This window comes from Daphnia pulicaria, chromosome 1 (genome assembly GCF_021234035.1).
Source record: "Daphnia pulicaria isolate SC F1-1A chromosome 1, SC_F0-13Bv2, whole genome shotgun sequence".
NCBI classification, from domain to species: Eukaryota; Metazoa; Arthropoda; class Branchiopoda; order Diplostraca; family Daphniidae; genus Daphnia; species Daphnia pulicaria.
In genome coordinates this window covers 26,384,882-26,410,330 of record NC_060913.1, presented here as the reverse complement: position 1 = coordinate 26,410,330, position 25,449 = coordinate 26,384,882, and the positions used below count along the sequence as shown (strand labels likewise).

The following is a 25,449-nucleotide window of genomic DNA, read 5'->3' as shown; positions in this document are numbered from 1 at the left end:
TGTTTCTCAGGTAAAAAAAACTAAGCAAACAAATGGAATGATTTTGGGAGTTTATCACAGAAGCGTTAAACCTGTTTCAAATTGTTTTAATGATAGTGCCCGACTACATTGGCTAGCATTTAAGGGGTAAAAAAATACGATTCGGCCTGGCCGAATAAAAAACAAAGAATTTTGGCCGCTTTTCTGAGTTTTTTATTCGGCCAAGGCCGAATCGTATGAGTGGAAAAATACATTGAAATATACAATTCGGCCAATGCCTTGTTTTTATGTTTTTTATTCGGCCAAAAATGGCGAGTAATTAATTAAAAAATATACTGTTCGGCCAATTGATCAGACTTCTTTCTATTCTTGAATTGACTGGTGGCCGAATGAGAAATTATTGACTTTGTGCGATTCGGCCAAAAAAAATTTTAATTTTGCAACCATTATATTGAAGGAGGGAGAAGGCCGGAGGATTGCCGCCAATAATTTGGTCTATAATAGTCCACGTTTCCATCAAATGTGTGTCCAAAATGGCCCAATCAGCGTACAGCGTTTTAAAGCTGCTGTACGCTGATTGGCAATTTTGGACACAAATTTGATGGCAACACAGGATGTTAGACTGCTCCATTAAGAAAATTAAGTGTAAACAATTAGGTGCTCAAATAAACCTAAAAGGTAAAATGGCTGACAGCCCTATTATCTGAATAGCCTTAATACGATTCGGCCAAAAAACTTGGCGAATAATTTTTTGGCCGAATCGTCTCATAAATTTAAGGCCTATGGCCGAAAATTTTTTTTTAAACATAATTGGCCGAATCATTCAATTTTTCAACAGGCCGAATCATTCAATTTTTTCAACAGGCCGAATCGTATATCGTTAAAAGATCATTCGGCCTAAAGTTCAAAATTGTTTTTGGCCGAATCGTACTGTATTCATTTAAGGCAGAGTTTGTTTGCTCTATGTAATCCTTACCTTTTGTGCAGATTTCAGGCCTGAGCCAGCCATCGCAACCACAAGATGTGTAAGTTTTGATACAGACTTTCATCATCAACGATCTCAGAATCATCAATTGGGTAATAGTTTTTGCTATTTTTTGTTAACCTGTGACCTGCCATATAATGGTGCCTGAAACTTGCCTAAAAGGGTATGTAATGTAAACCTTAAGTTATTTTCATTATCAACAATAAGGGGTTATCCATTGTCTTCTTACTTATACTTATACTTATATTTTTTTCTTAACCATTTTCTCTTTCTTTCTTAGATAAACAAGTTCCCAGTTTAATTGGAAAAACTAAAACTCTGTCCTCGTGTACACCCAATGTGTTAAGGCGAGTGTATAACCGTATATTCACGATGCCCCCCTTTTCCTCTCCTGACTGGCGTCGTGTGGATGCCTGGCTATTGATTTCCCGGGCTCAAAGGTAGGAAAAATGTTTCTCTATTCTTCTAGTCTGAGCCTTAAACCTTGCCATACTACGCGTATCAGATCAGGGTCTGAAATGAAATTTGCACTTGCCGAGATGTACCACACACAGCCCGTAGTGGTACTTCCTATAACATCAATGTGTTTTTGTTTTTTAAATGAATCTGGGGTGCTCCAAGTTGGTAACCAACAAAACCAATGAGTATTGCAAGTAACCTCACGTCGTGTGTTTCTCCCGGGATCGGACCATTCCTTGCCAACTTCGAACTTCCCCATTTTGACGAACGAAAAGATAACTCGAGTATTTAGATCATGGGTTACTCTGAATCAAGAAAGCAACCGCAATTAATTAAAAATGAGGTTGATAGTTGAAACTCGAAAACGCACATTTTTAAATTTTCATTTGTGGTTTGAAATTTTCCCAGTGACGAAATTTGGTTCGTTTTATTGTATTTAAAAGGTTTTTCTTGATCGCCATATAACTGTCTTCCTTCGCCTATTTGAGCTTTAACTAGAGTTATTTCGTTGGCCAAAATTGATTGTCATCCGAAGTCAATCATGGGCGCATTTTTACGTCAGCGGTCTTCTCAATTTTAGTTCAATTCTCTCAGTTTAGTCTAGTTTTAGCGTTTGACTCGGCTTTCAGACTGTAACTTTTCAGTTTGATCGCTGAGAATTTTTCTAAGGAAAAAGTGAAAAACAAAGTTCTGTAATCAGCCCGAGGGTACTTTTTAATTTTTTCGAAAAATTTATTCTAAATTTAGTTAATACGAACGGAGTTTGTGCTTACACTTAACCTTAATCACATTTTGATGTTCAAGTCAGTGAGCACGTCGTACTTGAGATAGTGCACTCTGTTTTCGAAATAATTGCGAAAGTAATTAACACCGTTCTTTTAAATTAGCGCCTAGCAGGAGGAAGTTAATCACTGAGTAGGTTGGCAATGACGATGTGCTTGTAAAGGAGATTGATTTTGTTGGACACTGTGGGTGCCGAACGGTTGATAAACTTAAGATTCTTTCTTGAGAGTTTCTTGAATTTCGTTCGCCATCTTTGACTTGTCCGACTCAAGTGATAACAACTTGTCTGCAATGAAACAATGTGAAATCTTTTATCCTATTTGAGAAAAGTCAATATTTACTACGAAACCCTTGTCAACTATCCTGTTTCATGAATCGAAATGCTTCAGAACCGTGATTTTTTCTAATCGAATTTTCAGCTTGACTATGATTTGGGTGGTGTTCTTTGAATGGAACTTGAATCTGGTTTTAACTAAACAACTGAGACCGTTTCAGCTTACAATACTTTCCGTCAATCCGTTTTTTTTATTGGCCAGTTGTTTTCTGCCAAGAGAAGAAGGTGGTTCTATTTTTCTTTCCCGACCCTCCCCCCCCCCTTCCCCTTCCCCTTTTCTAATATTCTATTTCTCGATTTTCCTTTGCTCTTCCTCAGTATTTCCTCTCTTTTTTATTGCGTCACAGAAAACTAAAAATCGCCGCTTTTAACACTTGAAGCCCAAAGAAATCACTTTTTGAGAAATGTTAAACGAAGTTGAATCATGGCAAGAGAGTCGTGTCGTTTAGTCTGATTTTGTCTACAAAAATTATTCTATCGTCGTAGCCTATACAGTAGATGCATGTAGCGTTTTAAAGATTTGATGCGTGAACATTCACTGGTTAAACGCCATTGACAAATTTTTGTTGTTTATCCGCAATATTCACAATCGCTTACTGGTCTTTCGGGCATTCATAGTTCACTTAAGCTGCCGTCGCCTCCGTTGCCTAGAGGCTATTGATATTCTGTGCTGGAGCACAACTCAAATGTATTTTCCTTCCATCAATCCCATGGGCTCTACCAGCTCCCTGCTTCCTGCTTATAGATGTTTTCGTAGGAAAACGTATTTTAGCAGGAGCGGAAGATTATGTAGATTTGTGGGGATGATTAAATAGAAAGTAAGTCTGTCAAAATTGAGAAATTATTATGTCTGATGTAGGCGTCTGCAGACGATGATGGTAGATGTGAAGGTGCAATCGCTGGCTCTAAAATGTCGTTGCACAAATGTTGAGCTAATGCATTTAGAGGAAACATTTCAGTCACGTTGTGTGACAATAATCAAAGTTCATGGATTCATCTCGCGACACTACTAACGAAATAATTGAGTTTTCAACTCACAAGCGTCTCTCGTGAGTACCGTGCCTGCACAGCTGCTGGTACTTGAAGCTGCAAACTTGTCAATGCGTAAAGATGACTGATCGTAATCTAATCAAATATAATATGGCTGAACTATTTAAAGGTGGAATTAGGAATCACTAGGGCTTCTCACTCATTTCTAAATCGTGAACAATGCAGTTCTATTGACAATGAATCCGATGCAATTGACCGTTTTCCTTATTTCTTTATTTGACGCGATTCATATCAGTTATTGCAGATATACTTTCGCGCTTAAGATATTGATGGGGAGATATTTAAAGGCGGCTTGATAATTATTAAAAAATTATAGAGCTCCAGATACTTCGTAAATAAGTACGTTGTACTTTCCCATTCACCTGCTCAAAGGCTTGTGGGCACTGGGAAAATGGTGATAACAATAGATTTGGCTACGGAAGCTGATAAATTGTGTTCTACATTTTAAAATAGCCAGGCCCTTGATTTAAATTAAATGAATTCAAATTTCTGAAAAAAGCAGCGCAATTTCTGATTCGTACGCACCTGTCTGATTCGTTCACTGTTTTTAGCAATGGCACCTTATTTATTTGGATGAGTGTAAAATTTGGCGCCCAGTTTTGCACTGAATTGAAACGCCCAAGCGGGAAAATGTGTCATTTTCAAACGTTCAGCACGTTGTGTCAAATTTTTCGTGATCTACTATCTTTCTATTTACTATTTACTATGAACATTACAGTAGCACCCAGTTACACCAAGTTTGAGCATTCCCCTTGATAAAAACTACGTTTGTCATGTTTTGAAATTAGATTCGCACTAGAAGACTAGTGTAACCCACACTGAGGCGACACTACGTATAATATTAATACTTTTTAATCAATTTATTTAAAGAAAGCAAGCGGTAATGAGACATCGTACGGGGTTTTTTTTTTCAATTCTTTTCTTTTCTAACTGGACTGGACTTAATTTTCACGTTCAAAGTCAGAGATTTGGAATCCCGATTTCAATAACCACTTGAGACTTGACTTAGTTTGTCTGAGAAAGAGAAAATTCGAAATATTTAGCTTGTAGCTCTGCATTATGCACATACGTGTTTTAGGTTGACAGCCGATCCTTCTCTCGTTTTCCCTCCTCCTCCTCCTCCTTTTTTTTTGCGGTCGCTTATTATGTCATCCATCCTGTTTTGTTGGCCATCAGATTCCATCCAATAACATTACAGCCCCCGCCAGCTGCCTTTGCTGTGCAGAGATAAGCGGAACGTGTGCCGCCGCCGACTCGACTCTCGCGCCGGTGTTCCCCTCCATCTGAACCCGCCGACGCCCGCCGATGACGAATGTTTGCTGGACGCAGCAGCGGCAGCACGAATTCCGGCTCTATTAGGTACATATCGCTATCCGTAGTGATATGCTGCCATCATCGTTGATCGTTGATCAAAAGAGGCGGATAGAAAAAGCGCTATCAAGGTACATTTATTTATAGACCCGAAAGCGAAAAGAAGAAGAAGAAGAGAGAGAACAGCACAGAGTATAGGACACGCTCGAACGGGCCGAAACGACCTATTAGATTATCGGCGAATCGGCCCGGCCCCGCAACCTTTTTTTCCGCACCAGATAACGACTTGAGCCTTATAACATCATCAGCACATTAGAGAGCCAAGCAGCCTCGGCATCATCAAATTTGTCCGACTGCATACAGATGATTGTTGTGTGCCATGGCATAGACGTAATCCCTCTTCAGTTCAGTTGGAGCCCCAACCGCATCAGAGCGGCCCACCCTCGCCCGCTCAATCGCTGCGCACTGTGTATTGTAGGCCAGCAGCAGCAGCAGCAACTGAATATAAAAGCATTCGTTTTTATTGATGGATGATGCCCCCACAGAGCTCTCCGGATGATGCCCGTCTGTCAGCCTGCTGACGAGGCCCACTGGCTTTTCAAGAGGTTTATTTTTTGCGGCTCGATTGTATAATGAAACGTCATCTCCTTTTGTTCTTGATTCAGTTTTGATTCCTTTTTTCCTGCCGATTTATATGAGCTAGAATGGATCTGTAGCCGAAAGAATGGCGGATGCACGTACTTTACCTTGTGTACATGCCGTGAAATCTTGTTTGAAAAATGCGCGCGTAAACACACATGGGGCGTTGTCCGGATCAAAAGGAGCCAAAAAGGGCTCGGCTTGATGACTAATAAAGGGCCACTTGGACCGGTATGGCGTCATCATTAACTATACTAGCGCTGCTTTGAGAGAAAAAAAAACAATTAAATTATTTTTCTCAAAATTCCCAACTGATTGAAAAACAAATTGTGTCACTTGAGTTGCACTAAACTTTTACTATCTTCTCGCTCGTGTGTTTATATTTTTTGTTTGCACCCTTCCTTTCCCAGAGCCATGAGTCTACCGATCGGCACTAGCCGGCACTATCGAGTGCCGAAGGGAAAATGCACGGGAATGTATTCGAATTAAAGCAACACGTTTGAGATAACCAAATAGATTGACGAATCGTTATTGGCGGTTTAAAAATTACACTTTTGTAAAGTGATCAGTCAGCACACATGTTAAATATTGGAGCACTTCGTAATTGTATGTAATGCACGAGTCATTTTCCGAATCACAATCGGCATTAACGGCCCCGCGACACACAATCATCAATTGCTCAAAGAATTGTTTTTATTACGGTTTTACATTTCCATTAAATTTGATTGTTTCTGGCTTTCTGCTATTATCTTGGAGAGTGGATAACGAGACGATTCATTGAATTGCTACACATTTTAATATCAACGGATAGTAATTTTTCAGTTTTATTGTCGTTATCACAATCACAGAGATTCATAACGAACAGCACAGTAACCTGAATACTAGTGGCAAAATTCAAAGATCTTAACTTGCCATCTTCTTAAACTTAGATGATAAATTTACTCTGCGTTATAATCTTCATGTTCTGCCGTGTCGGTGCCACGATGAAATCAGATTGCAAGGCAATACGCGAGATGTTTTGATTAATATAACTCATTTATAGAAACTCTTGGTTGTCGACGTAATCAGAATTTTATTATCATCCACAAATAAGTAGGGCCCCTTAAATATATTCAGTGGTCTTGTAGCCTGGGAGGCACTCATTTAGGCTAATAGCAAAGCTTTCAATTTCTTTTCACTTTTTTCATCAATACGTTCAACTCAATCTCCACAAAGCCGCTTTTCAAATGCCGTAGTAAAAACCCAGAAAAGCAACTGCTTCCATTGGTCTAAATGTTAAGTTTTGTTTTGTTTTTACTTCCCCATGCAGAGCCATAACTGTATCGATAGTACCGAAGGGAAAATGTGGCGAATTGTATGCGAATTATAGCGACGCGTTTCAGAAAGAAAAATAAACCAATACATGTGTTATGGGCGTTTAAAAAATTACATTTTTGAAAAGTGAACTTTTAGCACACTAACAAGAAATTTGAGGAATGCTATAACCCTTTGTAATGGATTTGTACTATTCCAAATTATTTCGCTTTTAACTGAGTCACTTCATACAATCAAGAATCGCTCATAGACATGTTATTATTACGGAGTGGTGCTCCTTTCAATTTAGGTTTATCTGTAAACACATAATTTTCTTTTATCTGTTGGTCAGTTCTCACCCATTTAATTAAGATTCCGCATTCCTCGATCTTCGGGACTGGATAAAGAAAAATAGTGTTTATCAAGATATGTTAATTAATAACAAAAAAAACTCCCAAATCAATCCACCATTTTCCTTAAATTAGATGACAAGCTTACTGTACGTTAAACCTTGCGTGCCGGCGGCGTCGGTGACAGTTTAACGTCAATTTTTCCGGATTAACTGCTTTTAAGAACAGAACTTGTTTTTCAAAAGGTGTGCTTTTCCGAGAGCCGGCGATATTTCAATTTAATCGGCGTGATTGAGGTCGGGATCACTTATTTCAGCTGTCATATCGAGTAATATAATCTGTGAACATGATGAAGCAATTCACAGACATTGTGCAGAAGTGATTATTTCTACCCAGTACGAATAAACTCAATTAAAATTTAAACCGAATCAATTGCTATTTCGTTTACGCAGATAGGAAATGATTATATGTGATTATGTGATCATTTCTCGCCATCATCATTCAACAGAGCATTGCACTATGCGGCGCTCGAACGCGCACTCGCGCGTAAATTTTCTCTTCGACTCTCACGTATGAGATTTGAACGTTTCTAGAATTCATTCGGTTAATAATAATTGGATTAAAAAATAGAAAGCGTAACATACCGCATCTGGGGCGCAGTGGGTTATACATTCACATCTTTCGATCACCACCGGAAACCGGAAAGAATCCATTTAAACTTGAGCTTTACGAAATTGACGAGCTTTACGAACATATTCACTTGCCAAGAGAGAAGACTGACAATAGATTAGCAATAACCCGAAAAGAAGTAAAACGGCAAATAATTCCCGTAATAAGTTTGTGATTATGGTTCCGGCTTTTGAGTTGTAAGTTAATTTCCTTGGGGTATCACTGGGTTTCCCGTCACAAAAACTTGAATGTGTTGTGTGCTGGTAAATGGGATATTCACTTATAAAAAATTTGAAATGTTAGCTGGTTTATGATTTTATTGGATGTTATAAGAATCTTGATTTGTTGTTTGTTTTGCGTCAGGATAAAAAGAAGGAGAAAAATTTGAATCGACGCAAATGAACTTGATTTCTCGTTGCGTGATGCACTACCTGAAACCCTTTTTCTCCAACATTATCGGCTAGCCCATTGCGCCTTCTACATTCTAAAATTCACCATCTCGGTAATCATCTTGCAGTTGCACATTTCTTCATATTCTGGAGATTTTCCAGTTCAGTTTAAGTTTTACATTTAACCAGTTTTCGTGCCGATGGCTAGCTCCCGACAGTATGAAGATTCTGATATGTTTAATAAACATATCGGAATCTAAGTTTATGACATTACAATCTTTCGAGCTGCTGTCGTACGCTACAACTGGTTAGATAATTCAATGACGTGAAAATCATTAAAATAAATACATTTGTCTTTCCCTAAACAAATTGGTGATTGCGTTTACGGTTATTGATCTGTAACTTAATTTCCCTTGTGTATCACTGGGTTAGCCATGAAAAAATTTAATATGTTGTGTGCTCGTAAACGATATTCATTTTAAAAAAATTCGATCCCTGGTGAAGGAAACAAGGAACCTCATTATTTTTTTGGGTGCAGTGCAAAAACGTCTTTGTGGAGAGACAAAAGAGAGAGTCAAGTCGCCCTCAAAAGTCAAACGGACCTGATGACCCCAGCAACAGCTTCTAGTTTTTTCTTTCCGGCGAGCGAGTGAATAAATCACGTCAAAGCTTTGAATATAATTGTTGTAAAAAAAAAAGAAAATGTACAGACGCCGAATGTGATGATGGATGATGGATGCCGACGAAGTATTGCCAGCGGCAATTTATGAGGGTAATCCTCTTTTTTTAATCTGCAACTGTTGCCGTCAGAAGTGGCTGACAATTTCACGTTTTACGAATAATGTACTAAACGGCCCAGAAGTAATCCTATCGATAATTATCTGAATATGGCACCGGCTGTGCTAGTTAGTGTGTTGCGCAACGCTGTTTATCAGCGTTTATTCATCAGCTCACTTTCTTCACAAGAGTAATATTTCAATTGGAATTTTCTTTCATTTTTTCATAAAGTGTGCTGAGAGTTTTATTACTGTTCTAATTTCTAAGGGCAACACAAAAAGTATTTTTTGGTTTATCAATCTTAGATGGTGGGTGTAATTTTCTCAGCCACAATTACATTAAATTAACTGATTTCTTAATCAGAATATCAAAGAGTTTCGTAGGGTTAAATCGAGTGGGGTTAGTCTCGTAGCTTAACCTCTCGTGTCTAGGTGTCTAATTCATTCGTGTAACAGAAGTCTTAGGGGAATTGAAGTTCGTCGTTTCCCAAATAATGCTCATAATATGCAAATTGCAATTAATACCACAATGAACTATTTTTAGGGGGATGAACCTCGGGGCAAACATTTCTTTGTTGGTTAATGAAAAAATGAGTTGGCGACGAATGAAAATATTTATTTAAATCACAGACATGAATAGAAAGCGAAGCGGATGGTGATACTCCGGAGAAAAATTATATTTATTCCTAATCGATAATTTCATTTTTCCCGCTGAAAATGGATATCGGTTGAAAGGACCCGTCGGGACTCGATGCTAGTCGGCAGTCCATTTTTCTCTCTCCGATTCGAAATCGACCAAGTCCCGCAACTTCTTTAACGCATCGCTACGCTCGCCCGCCCCAGCAGCAGCACTATACACGGTCCGATGGTTTTCTCCCGGACCCATTCGCACACATCAAGAGATATAGCGAAGAATCTTGCATGCTGGATAGTCAATACTGGGATGGGATTGATAAAATATTTTAATACTTGGGCGACTCGTTTGTTATTCCTTAGCCACCAAAGAAAAGTTTGCCCCAGGTTCGTCCTCTCTATAAAGGTAAGCTAATTTTGGTATCGACATTTGTAACTAGTGAGTATTAACTGCGAATTGACGAACTTCCGGTTTCCTTAAGTTTCCTGATTTTGGAATGATATAAATACTTTCACACGTAATTTTAAGCTATGGCACTATCGCCACTCTTGTACTCCGATATTTTTCCTTAATGTTCTGATGAATTATCAGCTTGGTTTTAGTAACGGAGTGGGTCTTATCTCTATTCGTTAACCATTATTTTGTACTCTTGTCTGGTGATAGAATTCTTTATCACATACAGAGCGAGAATTAACAAAATCTTGGGGAGAAGAGAGTTATTTAAGACTCCACAACTTAGCGAAAACAAAAATATTTAATTTACATAAATACTATAATAAAAGAAAGTCGGCTGATAAGCAAACGTCGATTAAAACCGTTGCGCAACACACTATCTAGCCAAGCCGGTGCCAAATTCAGACACTTGTCGATAGGATTACTTCCGGGCCGCCTGGTTCGTTCTTCGAAAAATGTGACATTGTAAGCCACTTCCGGTGGCAACAGTTGTGGATAGAAAAATAAAGGATCCTCTTCATTTATTGCCAAGCTTGCCAGAAAATTTTGGGGTTATAATATAAGCAAGAATACAAGCCCGCAAACATATAAGTCGATATAAACACTGTGCTGATTAATCGATCGTTATCGCTGTATATGTTCCTACACACACGAATCGAGACGGTTGCACATTATAGAAATATAGATAGAAATAGATAAATAGATATCATATATCGACTCCCGCGGCTATTTGGGGACAGTTGATTTCCGGCCTGTCGCGTCGCTTCTTATGTCTGATTCCAATAACGAGCTAGATGATTGGCTCAGTGGGAGAATGTCAAAGTTATTCGGTTTATTAGTGCAGTGTTTATAGCGACTTATTTTTTAGAGGCTGATACAACCCATAAGTATAGCCAGCGGCAAATTATAAGGGTAATCCTATTTTTCGTATCCACAACTGTTGCCACCGGAAGTGACTGAAAATTTCAATTTTTTTCAATAGATGAACTAAGCGACCCGAAATTAATCCTTGCGAGGTACAGTTGAGAGCACGTTAGAATATGCGCATGCATTATCGCAGTTGATAGCCCCCCAAAAAAGGAACAGCCGCAATAGACTTTGTGCTATATAACCCGTGACTCTTTGCGGCCTGGCATTGTTTGAATAAATCACCAACATATTCACGCGCGAACCCGGATGACTTTGAAAAATGCAGTTTAGAAAGAAAAGCATTGGCGCGGTAATGCACGGCACTCTTAACACTACCACACCAAAAAGATACATATCTTAGCCATTCTCCTTTATAGGTACATGTATCAAAAGATGCAAAGTGCGCTACAGTTTATATGTAACCTTTGATCGTGGTAATGGATGGCTAGAGCTTCATGGGTCTATATATAGTTATTGGCTTCTTTCCTTCCGTGAGAGTTTCTTGTCTAAATCGCAATACGGAACGGCGGATTGTAACCACAAACTTTTGACGTTCGTTTTAAACTTAACTTTCGCCTTTATTTTTAAAATTTTCTTCCTATATGGTTAGTCGATGGCGTGCCGTGCCCTATACCTGTTTTGTCAATGCCAAACTCATTCGAGGGGCCCTGCTCAGCGACATCAAGGCCATCAGTCGCTGTCACTTCGCTGCACGTCATTTTGTCAACGCAAACTTCTTTTTCCCCCTTTGTAAAATTAGATTAGACACCGTCAAAATTTGTTTAAGAGCCGTCTTTGACGACAGTTATTAAAAGGGAAGCCTATATATTACCACTACTTTTTGGCGCAGTTATTTGAATTTAGCGCCAAACTTAAAAATAATTAAACTGCGTAGTAGCATCAGCAAAAAAACCTTGAAAAGAAGTTTAATTAAATTCGTTATATTCTTTTTCCAAACTGACGAGACTTGTGACACAAAAATGTTCAACAGATTTTTTTTTTAAAAGTAAAGCAAGAAAAAGAAATTCATCAAAACTTAGGGTTGAAAAAGAAAATTCAAAATGGCAAAAATTCAAAAAAATCAATAACACCAAAGGCCGTCGTTATTGACGCATTCACGAATGCAAATGGCATAGGGCCGGACGTCCTTTTCGCTGGACGAGATCCAATATTCACCTCCGCGAGTCTCAGAGCGGCTGATTTTCATCAAACTCTCGGGGTTGATGCGATTCTGGATGACCAACTTGTAGGTGCGCCCGTTGTAAGTTCCGCATTCGGCGAATTTCAGAGCGCACTCAATGTCCGGCGTCGAGTAGATGCCGTACCCGTGTTTGGATCGTTTGCACTTGGCCAGATCGAATCCTTGGCGAGCGATGGATAGTCCGTTGTGGTAGGAAGTTCCGTGGTAACTTACCGGCCACTCCCCATCGACCGATGAGAAAGGATCGGGCCGTTTGCCCTGATTGCCTTTGAGCCAGACGTCGTCCGCGTACTTGCCTTCCACATTCAAGGCCAGCCGGATCCATCCGCACGGGCGAATGTAGATGACTCCGCCCCGGTAGAAATTGAATCCTTGATCGCAGATGCGGCTGAAATCGTGGTGGTAGCGCTCGTCAAACAAATCAGGAGCCAAATGGATACTCCGGCAGTCGACGACGCCGGATGAGGATGATGGTCCACCGCCTCTCAGCCGGAGTAAAAGTTGCAAAGTGCTTTCCTGGCCGATGCCGTAGTCTTGCAAAGTTTCACCTTCACCGCTTATTCCGTCGTCCGGCAGTGGCTTTCCGGCGTAAATCAGGCACTGCTGCTCCGGCGGAATATCTTCTTTAAGAAAAATCCGCTCCTTCAATTGCCGGATTGTCGCCGTCGGCTGGATATTGATGGCGATGATTCTGCCCGTCGTCGACCAAGACTTGACAAAGATTTGAATTTCCCGCGAAGTTTTGAAAGTCCCGACCGGATTTTTCGAATGATCGAGGCTCTCACGGTCACGGTCACGTTGGTGGTAACAGCCTTTCATCAAGAGTCGGTGAAGGTCTTTGACGTCGATGCTGTTGGAATGAGGGGGATCACTATCATCAACGACACGATTAGGATAGGACATGGTGTCAAGGACGGCACTTAAAATCCCGAGACAAGTTTCCTTGTCCATCCAATTCCGGCGACTGTAGAGCATTTGGTTGCTGGCGCAGCTCTCGCAGCGCAGGACCGCCTTGTTGGTCAGCGATTTGGAGCAAACGTCGCACGGCTGGGAATTCGAATGGCAAACGGGCACAAACTGGTGCGGCTGCTTCAATTTGCTCTTGTCCTTTTCCTTGTCCTTGTCCTTTTGAATTGAAATTTAAAAAAAATTAAAAATTTGAGCAAAAATTCCGGAATCCGGAATTCCGGAATTGAATTTAAAGATTTACTTTGCGCTTGCGGAAGAAGATGCTGCCGCGCTTCCGTCTCTTGGAAGAATTGGCGTCGTCGTCGTTCTCGAACCCCGGTCTGTGAAAAAATAAAATTCCGTCACGTGAGTTTGAAAATGGGAGGGAAAAATAGAAAAATCACGCGACATTCCGTTGGATGGGTGGAAAAATAAAATAAAATAAAATGAAAATAATAAAACGAAAAACTTACTCGGCGACGAAACTGCCAAGAGAATAACGGGACGAGACGTGATCGTGACTGAGGTGGTGGTGGTGGTTCAAATGCAATTCAGAGTCGTCATCGGTTTCGCTCTCCAAACCAGTGTACGACGAAATACGGGGGGGACGAACTGAACAACAACAACAACATCCATTCAATTGGCGTGTGGGTTGGGACACGAGGGGCGTGGCGAAAATAAAAAAGAAAAACCGAACAAAATTGAGGTCAAAAACTGAACAAAAAAGGAAAATGAAAGAAAAAGTTTGAAAAATTACGAAGTCGGTCCAGCCGCTGTGGCCGTCATCAGGATGCCCTGCGTTTCCTTGGCCATCATTCCGGCGGCGGAAGGGCCGGGTCCGACGGAAGGGCCAATGATAGCGGCGGCCATGGTGACGGATGCCGCGCTGCTGGCCGAATTGGAACCGCCCGTCGAGTTCTTGATGCTCGACAAAGTCAGGGCCGTCAAATTGGACCCGTCCTTGACGGCCAGGATCGACGGAGTGGAAATGGATTTCTGCAGCGTCAAAATGCGCGGCGACAGCCACTTGGATGGATCGCCGTCCCGCCCGCCACCACCGCCGTCCTTGGACATTCCGCGCGGTTTCGTCGGCAGCGCCGGAATCAACTGGATGAAATTTTTCAAAAAATTGACAATTAAATGATTCAAATGTTAAACAAATGACTCGAATCGACTTACGGGAAATCCCATGTCGTTGAGTGAGTGGGTCGAGTGCCGTCCGGCCAGGACTTTGAGTTCGCCGGACGACAGAGCCGACGACGAGGTGGTAATTCCGGCCTGTCGGGCCCTTGACGAGTGACCACCTCCGGCGGCGTCTTGCTCGTTATCCGTGTCGCCGCTGCTCAAACTGATGCTCCTCGTCCGTCCGCCGACTCCATCCAGAGCTCCTCCTCCTCCTGCCTCTTCTGCGTGCAAAGTGGGAGACAATTAAAACATTTACATTTCTCCTCCGGTCGGCCATCTCGGCCATCTCGGCTCCTGGACGGGAAGAAGATGTGTGCATACCGTAAGTGATGCTACATGTGCCTCCGGCTGACGCCAATCCCATCTCGTCCACTTCCCACGGGCTGGCCCAGCTGCGTCGCCGCTTCGATCCGTTGGCCAGGCCGGCCTTATGACTGGGCCCTCCATCTCCTCCGACTGTGGAATAAAATTAACAACAACCCAGCCGACGGAATAAAAGAATAAATTAGTGAGTGAGGGAAAAGAAGAAAAGTGGACGTCAACGGGAGAAAAACGCCTTCCGGCGCATACCCCAATAATGAGCGGCCATTCCGGGCGAAGTGGGCGAGTCCCAATCGGCCAGCGTGGCTCCCAGCCAATTTGCCTCGTTGTTATTGCCATTTCCGTGGCCAGCCAATCCAGACGCAACTCCTCCTTGGCCACCACCGCTACCGCCACTTCCGTTCAGTGACGGGCAGGAAAGGCTCCAGTTGCATCCAGCGCCGACTCCTCCGTAGCGAAGTCTCCTGCCCACCTGCGACTGCACATTTAATTTCAAACAAGAAAAACAAAAATTAAATGGCCGAAATCAAATGAAAAATCTCTGCTGGGCTCCTTATTGGCCCCCCTCCTCCCCACTCTCCCCTTAATGACATTTCCAACCTTCCGGGCGGATGGTAAAAAGGGAGCGGCAGCCGTTGGCAAGTTCCCAATTCACGACGAGATGATCAAATGAAACGATAATTGAATGAAAACCGCCCAGTCAAGTCAAAATTCCAACTCCTCCCTGGGCTCCTTTCACCCCACCCTGGACAAACTGGAATCAAGGAGCCAAGGAAAGTCAAAAGTTGTTAAGTGCTTTTAAGGAGCAACTGGGGTCGGGTGCGGATCGATTGGTGGTGGGGGGGAGTACTTGCTGCCATCTTGATTTTCATTAAGCAACAGATATCTCCTCAAAGGAGCTGGGGGGTAGGAGAACAGGAGCCGTCTCTCAACTCCGACTGTTTTATTGTTGTATGTAAAACGAGGAGTCGGCCAATAGTCTCCCATGTCATCGCACCGTTTCTGCGTGTGTGTGGGGTGGTGCTCCTGGGAAGAGAGACCCTGGGCCGGCATCCGCGTTTGTTTGTTTGTTTGTTTAAAAAAAAAAAAAAAATCCAGGAGCGCTCCTTTTATCTTTGGCTCAAGGTGGGTGGCCCGCCCAATGCAAATAACTGGCGAAAAACGTCACGCAGGCAGACTGGGCGCCTGGGAGTCGAGCAAAAGTTTTTTGTTTTTTTGTTTTCTTCCCCGTCAGGATCTCTCGAGGGAAAGAAGAGAGTCAAAGGGAGAAAAAGAGAGACAATACGGTTGGCAAATGATAATGACAAAGGAGCTGAGAAGAAGAAGGAGCCACCAGAGAGATGAGAGCAGAGCTTTAAGTCATCATTAAGGAGCCTGAAAAGAGAAAAAGAAAGATAAAGGAGATACGAGTGGCTCCTGTCGTTTGCTGCTGCTGCGACCCAACCCGCCCAAATCCGCTAATCGATGCCGTGGTGCCCAACTCTCCTCTCTCGCCTTAACGAGCAACTAAACGCAAACCAGCACGAACCCATCAACTCGAATCATCATAAATATCAACCTGATTGCACGTTTTTCTTTCTATAGGAAGCTGATTCAATCGATTCCTCCTCCTCCCTGGGCCGTGACGTGCCATTTTTCGCCTGGGTTGAATTTGATGGATGATGTGTCGGTGCTCACCTCCCGCCATCATCCATCAGATTATTCCCCCCCCCCCCCCATTTCGGCACGAAGCGCCAAAAATAAAAAAAAGTTATAAAAGGACGGGCGGATGGATGAATGAACGTCTCTATCAACGGACGATGGGAAGAAAAGAGGAGATCCTGCTGAGAAGGTGATGATTGCCAACTGTATACCTGGAGTCGTAGTGTCTGCACGCTGACTTGTCTCATCCGCTGGATACTCTCCTGGATGCCGTGCAACTGCCGAAGGTTGTCCTCTGCAAAATAGAAAAGAAAAAAGTTCAATTCAATTAAGGATCGACAAATGATATAAAAACGGGAACAAAAAAATTCCTCCATTCAATTTTATTCCTAGAAAAATCCAATTGTCAATTCAACTGAACCCTGAAGGAGAAAAAAAAATCCTTTCAGGAGCGCCAGACGCCGTCAAAATGAACAACAACAACATCAATCGGATATCCAGGGAACTCTATACTATACCAGAATGGAAAGGGAGAAATGAATATTGATAAGGAAAAGGATCGATAGGTATTGTCAGGATCTATGCCCTACGACCTGTTGGAACATTTTCCATCCATGTCCCGTCGTCTTCCGTTTCCAAGAGTTTAGTCCGTTTCCATCTCTCGTCTTTTGTGCCCAAACCTAAAGGGGCGCACTACTACTACTACTACTACTCCTACAACTACTATTACTACACACTCTTTCCTTTCAGCCTTTACACACACACAGTGTGTGTGTAAAGGAGCGGAGGCATCCGCAATCCAATCGATAAGAATAAGGGAATGCCATAAGTCGGTGGGACTGCCGTTAAGGAACGAACCCAGGGCCAGGAGATAGGTAGTAAGTAAGTACACACTATACGAGGCAATATAAGGAGCTCCCCACCCCAAAAAAATAATATTATTATTGTATCCAGCGCAACTACACCCGGCCAGTAGGAAAAAGAAAAGTCAAAGACGGATGAAAGGAGAAGAACTATCAAAGATATATGTGGGTGCCCAATCCTTGGGACGGGGTGGGGGCTAAACCGACAAAATAAAAAGGATTTTCGCACAATCCGGAGACACACACACAAGTGCTACTACTAACGTGTACACAGCCGTAGGGGAAAAGGTTCTTTCTCACACGTTATCGATTTTCGAAACCTTTTGGGCCAATCACAAAATACAAAACAAAAACGGGATTCTATTCCGGCGGGATTATTATTTTCTCGGGTAGGAATGAAATTCCATTTCAGATTTCCTTCAGCAGCAGCAGCAGCGAGAACAAACAAATAAACATTTAGAGTCAATCCTTCCATATTTCTCTCCGTGTGTGTGATGGAAATACACACAAGACATTAGCCATTAGGATCCACGGATGAGAAGATCAAGGTGTTTTTTCTTTTTTTAAAAAATGCCGAGCTCCTGTTTCTCTTTCTTAACAGAACCCACAAACTATTTCCCTCGGGGTTGTTGTATTCTTTTTTTGGGGGGGGAAAGTTACTTTTTTCTCCTCTTGTATAGACAACGTCGTTATTGACGTCACACACGGCTACAATCCGGCCTCTCTCTGTTTAACCTAGAAGGAGGTGGAAGGGGATAGGATGTGCCAAGGTATTCCAGCGGGTGTGTAGGCCCAGTACCGTAGAACCTCCTGATCCGATCTGCAGAACCTGAAACCCAGTGGCGCTCTAATAACATCCCTTCCCATTCGCTTTCTCGTAGTCTCATTACGACACATCGATCCGGTTTTACGTCGAATGAATCGAAAAATTTCGGCGCGTGAAAAAATGTCGTTACAACTTTAAAAATAAAATAGGTCGAATGGAAATTCTTCTACAATTTTACCAGGAGCTCCTGGAGAGTTACTTCTCGTATTTCAGTTGATGATTCGCCTTTGAGTTTTCAATGGCCTCCCTCTTCCCTAGACTGCGACTTAAGCTGGAAATTCGATCAGCAAAATGGACGGGCAGCGGCCGTGAGAGAGACCCTTAAGTGGCCACATGCACATCTCTCTGCCTGCCGCACACACACACAGAGAGAGCGGAGCGACGAGATTGAAGGCAAAAAAGGAGCTGCGGATCTGTTCCACGTCGGTTAACTCACGTCCGTACCTCCGCCGTATCGATCACGACCCGTTTCTGTCCAAAAAAAACCCTGTTGACGTAAGCACATGGGGAGAGAAAGGAAAGGCTGGGCTAAAGGCTTCATCCGAAAAATCTCCGAAAAATCCTTTGGCTCTTTGGCGCACGTGGGACGAGCGATCCAGCACGTCCGTTTCTTTCTTGTTGATGCAATATTGCTCGCGAATGTCTTCGCGCGAGTAGAGGGCCGTCTCGTATCGTTGCTGCTGAGATGTAGTGGGTGGAGTCTCGGCTTTGCTTCCGCCGCCGGAAGCGCCGCGTTGATTTTTAGTCGTGCGACCCATTCGATCGCCAACGCCTCCGATGTTGGTCGCCTTAGTCGATCCTACGTCCACCTGAAAATACACACACACACGTCAAAATGGTCACCAAATCGATTATTTCCCCCCTGGGCTAATTATACGTCAAAATGGAAGGGGGGAAGGGGCGTGGTGTTTCACTACTAATAATAGAAAAGGGGGTAGGATCGGTCGGTTTGATCCAGTATAAGTGCATTTGACAAGTAATTGGGAACGTCCATCATCTCTTCTTTTCAGTTTAGACGACTGAATTTGATCATTTGCTAGATTTTAATCTGTGGCAGGACTGCGACTGACCTAAATGGAAACGTCACTCCGGTTGTTGCCGCGGTTGCCTCTGCTGCCCGGCTGCTGCTGTTGGCCGCCAGCTGATGCCGACTGATGATGTGACGGTGGTCAAACGCCGAAATCTCTCGGCAATCCTCTCAACACACCTAATAAATAAAAACAAAATTTGACACATGTGTAACCATTGGTTAATCATTGCATTTGACCAGTTTTCTTAAATTGAATTCCCTCGGGAGGTTTAAGCGCGCGCGCGCCTTTATTTGAATAATCGATTGGACAATATCATCGTGTCAAAAAAAGGAGGAGGTGGATGTTTTAGCCGCAAAGTAAACAAGATTCCCTCATTTTTTTTTTACCCCCCTCAGGTCCGCATACATCAGGGGGGGGGGGCGTCCATTGGGGAATCTAGGCGGATACAGGATACATACACAATATAATAACAAGGCCCCGGCATTTCTTAGATACGAGGAAATGCAGCCTCCGGGCCGTATCTACCTCACTGGCAATCCTGTATAAATATATACGATGCTAATAAGCTTTTGACAGCCAGCCTCTTTCTCTCTCACGGACCTTGGCTCTCTCTCTCCTCCTCAGCGCCCAGCAGCCAGCCTTTGTGACAATTTCAACAAACGCATCGACCCTAAATCTTGTTTAGCCAACTGGCTGGATATGACATTCGATTAGAGGCTAGATGTAATATTACTATATTAGGGTTCATTACGAGTCACGCTAGACCTCAGCGCGCTCCGAAATTGCCTGTAAATCGCATCATCCAAATGATACCCCCAACCACGTTTTTTTTATCTTGGGCGGGGTATATTTTCTCCCGGCCTGTGATCATAATAATTCTCTGTCAAATAGAGAAGACGAGAGGATCAGATTGGATTTCAGAGCTATCTATATGCAAATGATTTATACACGCACCTAAAACACACGTAACAGGAATTTAGAACACTTTTTGAAAAAAGGAATTCAAATTTTCGCGCCATGTCAAAACACAATTAAACATTCCAATCCGGATAAGATACGACCTAATAACAAAAGAAGAAGAAAAATAAAAAGAAGTTGGGTGCTGGTTTGATCGATTGTTTGTCTGCCATAGTTAGACGTCGGACAGGATTTTTTTTTTCAGGAGCCTTTACGGAATCTTGGGACAGATTGTTTCGCTGCGCCACGAAAAACAAAAAAAGATAAAAAGTTTCTTTTTATTTCCGTCTGCTGGATGACGACATCGTCGCCAACATCCAGATCAGATTTCCTATTTTGGTTTTTATTCTTTTATTATTACGCCCTCCCACCGTGAGATAACCGCATCTTGTCTGCTGCCCTGCTACTACACCGACGGCTCCCACATCCAGCACTTCCGGACATTTTTCCCCTCCCCTCGCATTCATTCCTTTAGGGCGAGAAACGAAAGTTGCTGATTATTATGTTTCCACCATTCCGGCGCAGAAACACACAGAGAAAAACCTAACCGACCCGATACACATTCAAATAGTGTCTTGTACATTCGCTTCACTGGGCGCAGCAGCAGCAGAGTCTCAGCCGTCTCTAAATATAAACTCTCTGTTTAATCTTCTGAGCTGGGAGAATAGTTTTGAACGATGGTGTGTGTGTGGGTATATATCTGGTGCACCCACAAAAGCCAGAAGGGGACATCTATACACACGCCGTTCCTATTTATCTACGTGATTGCAGGCTTTTAGGAGTTGACACAAGGCCGCTATTTATAAAGAGTGGTGGCAGCCTACTGCACTGCACATGTGTACGACTATCTACCGATAATTGTCCAGGAATAACTGAAATTAGCGCAATTCGATATAATAGGAGAGAGAGACGACGTGATAAATCAAAAAGAAAATGATGTGTGAAAGAATAAGAATAAAAATAATAATAAAGAAAAAGTAGGAGGAACCTGGCGTTGCGTGATGCTGTTGAATGATGGCGTTTCCGACTCCGGCGCTCGTGTCCAGTCTCTCGAGTAAGCTCTTATATTGATCGCCATCTTTTTGGGGGGGCTCCTTGTTTTTTTTTCTTTTTTCTCTGATGCTTCGATCCTCCTTGCTGCTCCTGGATGAGCTGCTGCCCTGGATTGGGCTAGTGCTGCCTTCCACACGAGTGAATTGATAGGTTAATAATGATGGATAGACTGTATAGCAGAGAGGCCTATGTAGTATAACGGCGAATGCTGACACACAATCGTTTGAGGAGCTCAAACCTACAGGAGCGAAAGAAAACATGGGAGTAATTTAATTCTTAATGGATATTATAGCCCACAACAATTTTATACCTCTTCGTCCATGGCTCCTCTTCCCCCTCCTGTGTGTCTGTGATGACACAAAATTCAAGAGAAAATCAATAAACAGAGGGCAAAACAAAACAAATCAACACATCAAAAAATGCCTCGAGATCTTACGACGTGATTTGACGTGTTTCTATGACACAATGATCTAAGCTGATCTAAAAGTATATAACCATTTTACTAGGCAAAACATTTACATCTATGATGCAACTGAGTTGCCAACTTGCCATGCATCTGACTTCCTTTGATTAAGTGATTCATTCTTACGGTTTAATTAACAGCAATACTTTGACATACCGCATAGTTCTTCCACGATACAAGCACGACATCGTTTTTCATTTTTAAGTAAAAACCATCCTGGGATCCTGTTGGCTTTGCAAACAAAAACAATCAAGTCTGGAATTCTGGTTTCTGGATGACATTTTGGTGTGCAACATTGCCAGGTTTTAAAAAACACATCTCACCGCTCTCACTCACCATTGCAATTGCAAATTTGCAATGCGGTTTCCCGTCGGTTTAGAAACCGTTCCCTCTCTGAATCGTGATAACACATTTCTCATACCCATCGCACGAAAGTTTAAAATAAAATCAGATTTTTGGAAACATAATTAACCGACGTCGCCAGAGGGCCATAGGACAATAGCGTCGCCGTGATTCTTTGATCGCACAACAATAAAATAATGTTATGACTTCCTGCGCCCTTTTAATTTCCGTGCATTTGGAATTAACAGGCGACTTTTTTTAAAGTAACATGGATCAAAAAGTAAACATGCGCAAAAAGATCTTCGACTAAAGGCTAAGGGGCAATAAAAATAATAAAAGGTGAAATGAAATCAAATTAATAAATTTATTGCCAAATTTTGAATCAAACAATCGATGAATTAAAATTGTTTTTGAAAACATTGGCGTGAGTCATTTGCTCAACGAAAGTGACAGACCCTTTCCAAAATATTTGCCGCAATTCCAATCGAATTTGTTGAAACCAACAATATATTCCCTAAGAATCAATGAGTGATGGCAAATCACATACAGATTCTGAATCTTCCATATATAATAAAACAGCAAGCTTTTTGGGGGAGGACTGGAGGAGCCTGTGTCTGTCACGGATAATGTCACGGATAATGTCACGAAAATTTTGGGGGAGGAGCTTATTCATGTCTCAAGGGGGAGGAGCTTATTCATGTTATAACGCTGTGATGGGTCAGTCGAGTCGCTGCCCAGACATACCCAAACATGCCCAAACATGCTAATCACCACCAGATGTCTATAGCGTCGACGTGATGACGCAATCTTTGATGACGCAACCATGACGCAACAAGCCAACAACCAGAATTGCATTTTAATTTTGCAGTTATTTAAGTAATAGGTCGTTATTTTTCAATTTTAATCATTGAACTTTAAGTGTAAAAAGAGGGAGATATAAGTTGAGCAAATTAAATGCAAATAACTTGCAAGGTTATTGAACTGTAAATGAAAAATCCTTCAGGATAGCAGTTGCGGAAGGGAAAGTTGGATGCGAGGTTATATAAGGGTGCTCGACATGAGGTGATGTAAAGGTGTGACTACCAACACACTGTTTCAACTGAAAAGACAAGACAAAAATTATTCTCAACATGGCATATATAAATGTTGGCATTCCGTTTAGCGACGGTTTGTTGATTAGTGGGGAACACGCCCACTCCATCAACAAAAAAACCATAAAAAATCATGTTAAACCAGACAAGGGTACAAAAACCCAACAGGCATGTAGTGTCTCCGACTACAATCCAACCGGAGTCTCACAAGGCAGCTCAGTATTATATATTGATAACCTAAACGGTAACATTATAAACAATTACCGATATGAAAGTAAAAAAAGCAATCGAAATCAATCAGACCGTCGTTCAGATCGATGTAGTACCAATCCTGCTGAACGGAACGAGCGAAATTATCAGACAAACTGTAACATTCGATACCCGGAAGTCTATGATGAATCCGGGAATGGAAACAGAACTACGGTACGAAGGACGGGTAATCGTTATCCGGTCCAGATGGACATTTTATGTGATCAAAATAGCCCTAACCACCAACCTAAAGGTGGTAACAGGCGCCATATCCAGAACCACGAATCTCATAGAGCTCCACCAAACACCGTTTTTATCCAAAATTATACAAACTATGATAATAGGATTATTCACCACTACGGATGTAATCCAATTGGAAATACAAATTCCAATGGCCAACAAGGTCGTCATTTTAAAAATTATGACGGAAACCAGAATCATCACGACGGGTATCACCCCGATCGTAATGTTTCTGGAACCACGATTGAGCAACCAGTACGACAACCAGCAAATAAGGCTAAAATACATCCAAGCCGGCCATCAGTAGCGTGGACAATTCCGATGGGTGAAACTGCGACAGCTCAAAAGAAACAAAAAGTCAAAAACCAAAAAGAATTTGAAGCATATCCTGCGGAGGAGGTTACGGAAGAAGCTGCTCGTGCGCATGAACCGGAAAATGTAGAACCAGAACCGGAAGTAGCTCCAAGTGAGCAACTAGATGAACCCGACCCCCACGAACCCGAAGAATATTCAGCCCTATCTTTACCGGAAGACGCGGCTCGTGCGCATGAACCGGAAAATGTAGAACCAGAACCGGAAGTAGCTCCAAGTGAGCAACTAGATGAACCCGACCCCCACGAACCCAAAGAATATTCAGCCCTATCTTTACCGGAAGACGCGGCTCGTGCGCATGAACCGGAAAATGTAGAACCAGAACCGGAAGTAGCTCCAAGTGAGCAACTAGATGAACCCGACCCCCACGAACCCGAAGAATATTCAGCCCTATCTTTACCGGAAGACGCGGCTCGTGCGCATGAACCGGAAGTAGCTCCAAGTGAACAACTAAATGAACCGCACCCCCACGAACCCGAAGAATACTCAAAAGCAAAATATTTACCGGATAACGAGTATGCAACACCTCCGATTCAACCTGAAAAAAAGGTCCGAAAAGGGTTGGGGAAATTCTTTTCTGATATGTTTAAAACAAAGAAGCAAGAACCGGTTGGGAAAGCTAAACCTGACAAGACAAAACCTACCGACGAGACGCTCGTAGAAAGAACAACTAAGAGCGAAAAGGAAAAGGAAAGAAAAATCAAACAAACTGTAACCAATCAGCAGACAGCACAAGGGCAACGGGAACCGCAGAAACCAAAAGAAGACGAGAAAAAACCATCAGAAAATAAAAAAAATTGGTTCAAAAAAAAATTAGAAAAAGCAGAAGAAAAAATACAAAAATTTGGTAATAGTGTAAAAGAAAAAAAAGATAAAGGGATAAAAAATGTTAAAAACGGGGCTAAGAAAGTCACCAAATTTTTTAAGAAAAATAAGAAATAAATAAGGCGCGATGTAGAGGAAAAGAAACGGAAGAACGGAAAAAATGCAAGACAAATCTCGAAGATATATGACCGGAAGAATAAAGCGGAAGGATGGGACTGGATAGGACTGAAAGAAAAGGACCGGAGGAAGCGAATGAAAGAAAGTGGATGGAAGAAATGGACCGGAAGTAGAACAGGGAAGAATTTGACTGGAAGAAAAGGACCGGAGGAAGAACAAGGAAGAAATTGACTGGAAGAGAAATGGACTGGATGAATAAAGCGGAAGGATGGGATTGGATAGGACGGGAAGAAAAGGAACAAAGGAAGAAAATGAAACAAAATGGATGGAAGAAATGGACTGGATGAATAAAGCGGAAGGGTGGAACTGGATAGGACTGGAAGAAATGGACCGGAAGTAGAAAATGAAAGAAAATGGATGGAAGAAATGGACTGGATGAATAAAGCGGAAAGATGGGACTGGATAGGACTGGAAGAAAAGGACCGGAAGTAGAACAAGGAAGAAAGTGACTGGAAGAGAAATGGACCGGAAGAAAAACATGGAAGAATTAGACTGGAACCGATAATTTGTGTAGTAAAATAGATTTGTGATAAACTGGCTCATTTTACAAATAAAAAAAAGTTCTCATTGATGCCAACAGAGATTAAACAAACCAGTAGGTATCATCATAGTCTATAACAGCAAAGAAATGCGTTAGTTAGCACTTCAATG

At 42.2% G+C, this 25,449-nt stretch overlaps 3 protein-coding genes and 2 long non-coding RNA genes across 5 annotated transcripts; 1 reads left to right on the top strand and 4 right to left on the bottom strand.

The window, feature by feature from the left end:
- Nucleotides 1-11,938: 11,938 nt before the first annotated feature.
- On the bottom strand, nucleotides 11,939-13,194 carry LOC124315897. The gene has a single exon (XM_046781632.1). The coding sequence runs from the start codon at nucleotides 13,187-13,189 to the stop codon at nucleotides 12,095-12,097; it is 1,095 nt and encodes a 364-aa protein (XP_046637588.1). The 5' UTR covers nucleotides 13,190-13,194; the 3' UTR covers nucleotides 11,939-12,094.
- A 721-nt stretch (nucleotides 13,195-13,915) lies between these two features.
- LOC124320643 lies at nucleotides 13,916-14,938 on the bottom strand. The gene is made up of 4 exons (XM_046783500.1): nucleotides 14,918-14,938; nucleotides 14,669-14,803; nucleotides 14,342-14,568; nucleotides 13,916-14,269 (listed from the first exon to the last, which is right to left on the bottom strand). The coding sequence occupies exons 1-4, from the start codon at nucleotides 14,934-14,936 to the stop codon at nucleotides 13,916-13,918; spliced, it is 735 nt and encodes a 244-aa protein (XP_046639456.1). The 5' UTR covers nucleotides 14,937-14,938.
- A 65-nt stretch (nucleotides 14,939-15,003) lies between these two features.
- LOC124319374 lies at nucleotides 15,004-16,923 on the bottom strand. The gene is made up of 3 exons (XR_006913073.1): nucleotides 16,828-16,923; nucleotides 16,522-16,604; nucleotides 15,004-15,146 (listed from the first exon to the last, which is right to left on the bottom strand). It is a non-coding gene; the product is annotated as an uncharacterized LOC124319374 (long non-coding RNA).
- An 898-nt stretch (nucleotides 16,924-17,821) lies between these two features.
- Nucleotides 17,822-21,019, bottom strand: LOC124320040. Its single transcript, XR_006913736.1, has 3 exons — nucleotides 20,975-21,019; nucleotides 19,069-19,205; nucleotides 17,822-18,807 (listed from the first exon to the last, which is right to left on the bottom strand). It is a non-coding gene; the product is annotated as an uncharacterized LOC124320040 (long non-coding RNA).
- Nucleotides 21,020-23,391: 2,372 nt separating this feature from the next.
- Nucleotides 23,392-25,435, top strand: LOC124320636 (sporozoite surface protein 2-like). The gene is made up of 2 exons (XM_046783488.1): nucleotides 23,392-24,345; nucleotides 25,379-25,435. The coding sequence occupies exons 1-2, from the start codon at nucleotides 23,392-23,394 to the stop codon at nucleotides 25,433-25,435; spliced, it is 1,011 nt and encodes a 336-aa protein (XP_046639444.1).
- The last annotated feature ends 14 nt before the right edge of the window (nucleotides 25,436-25,449 follow it).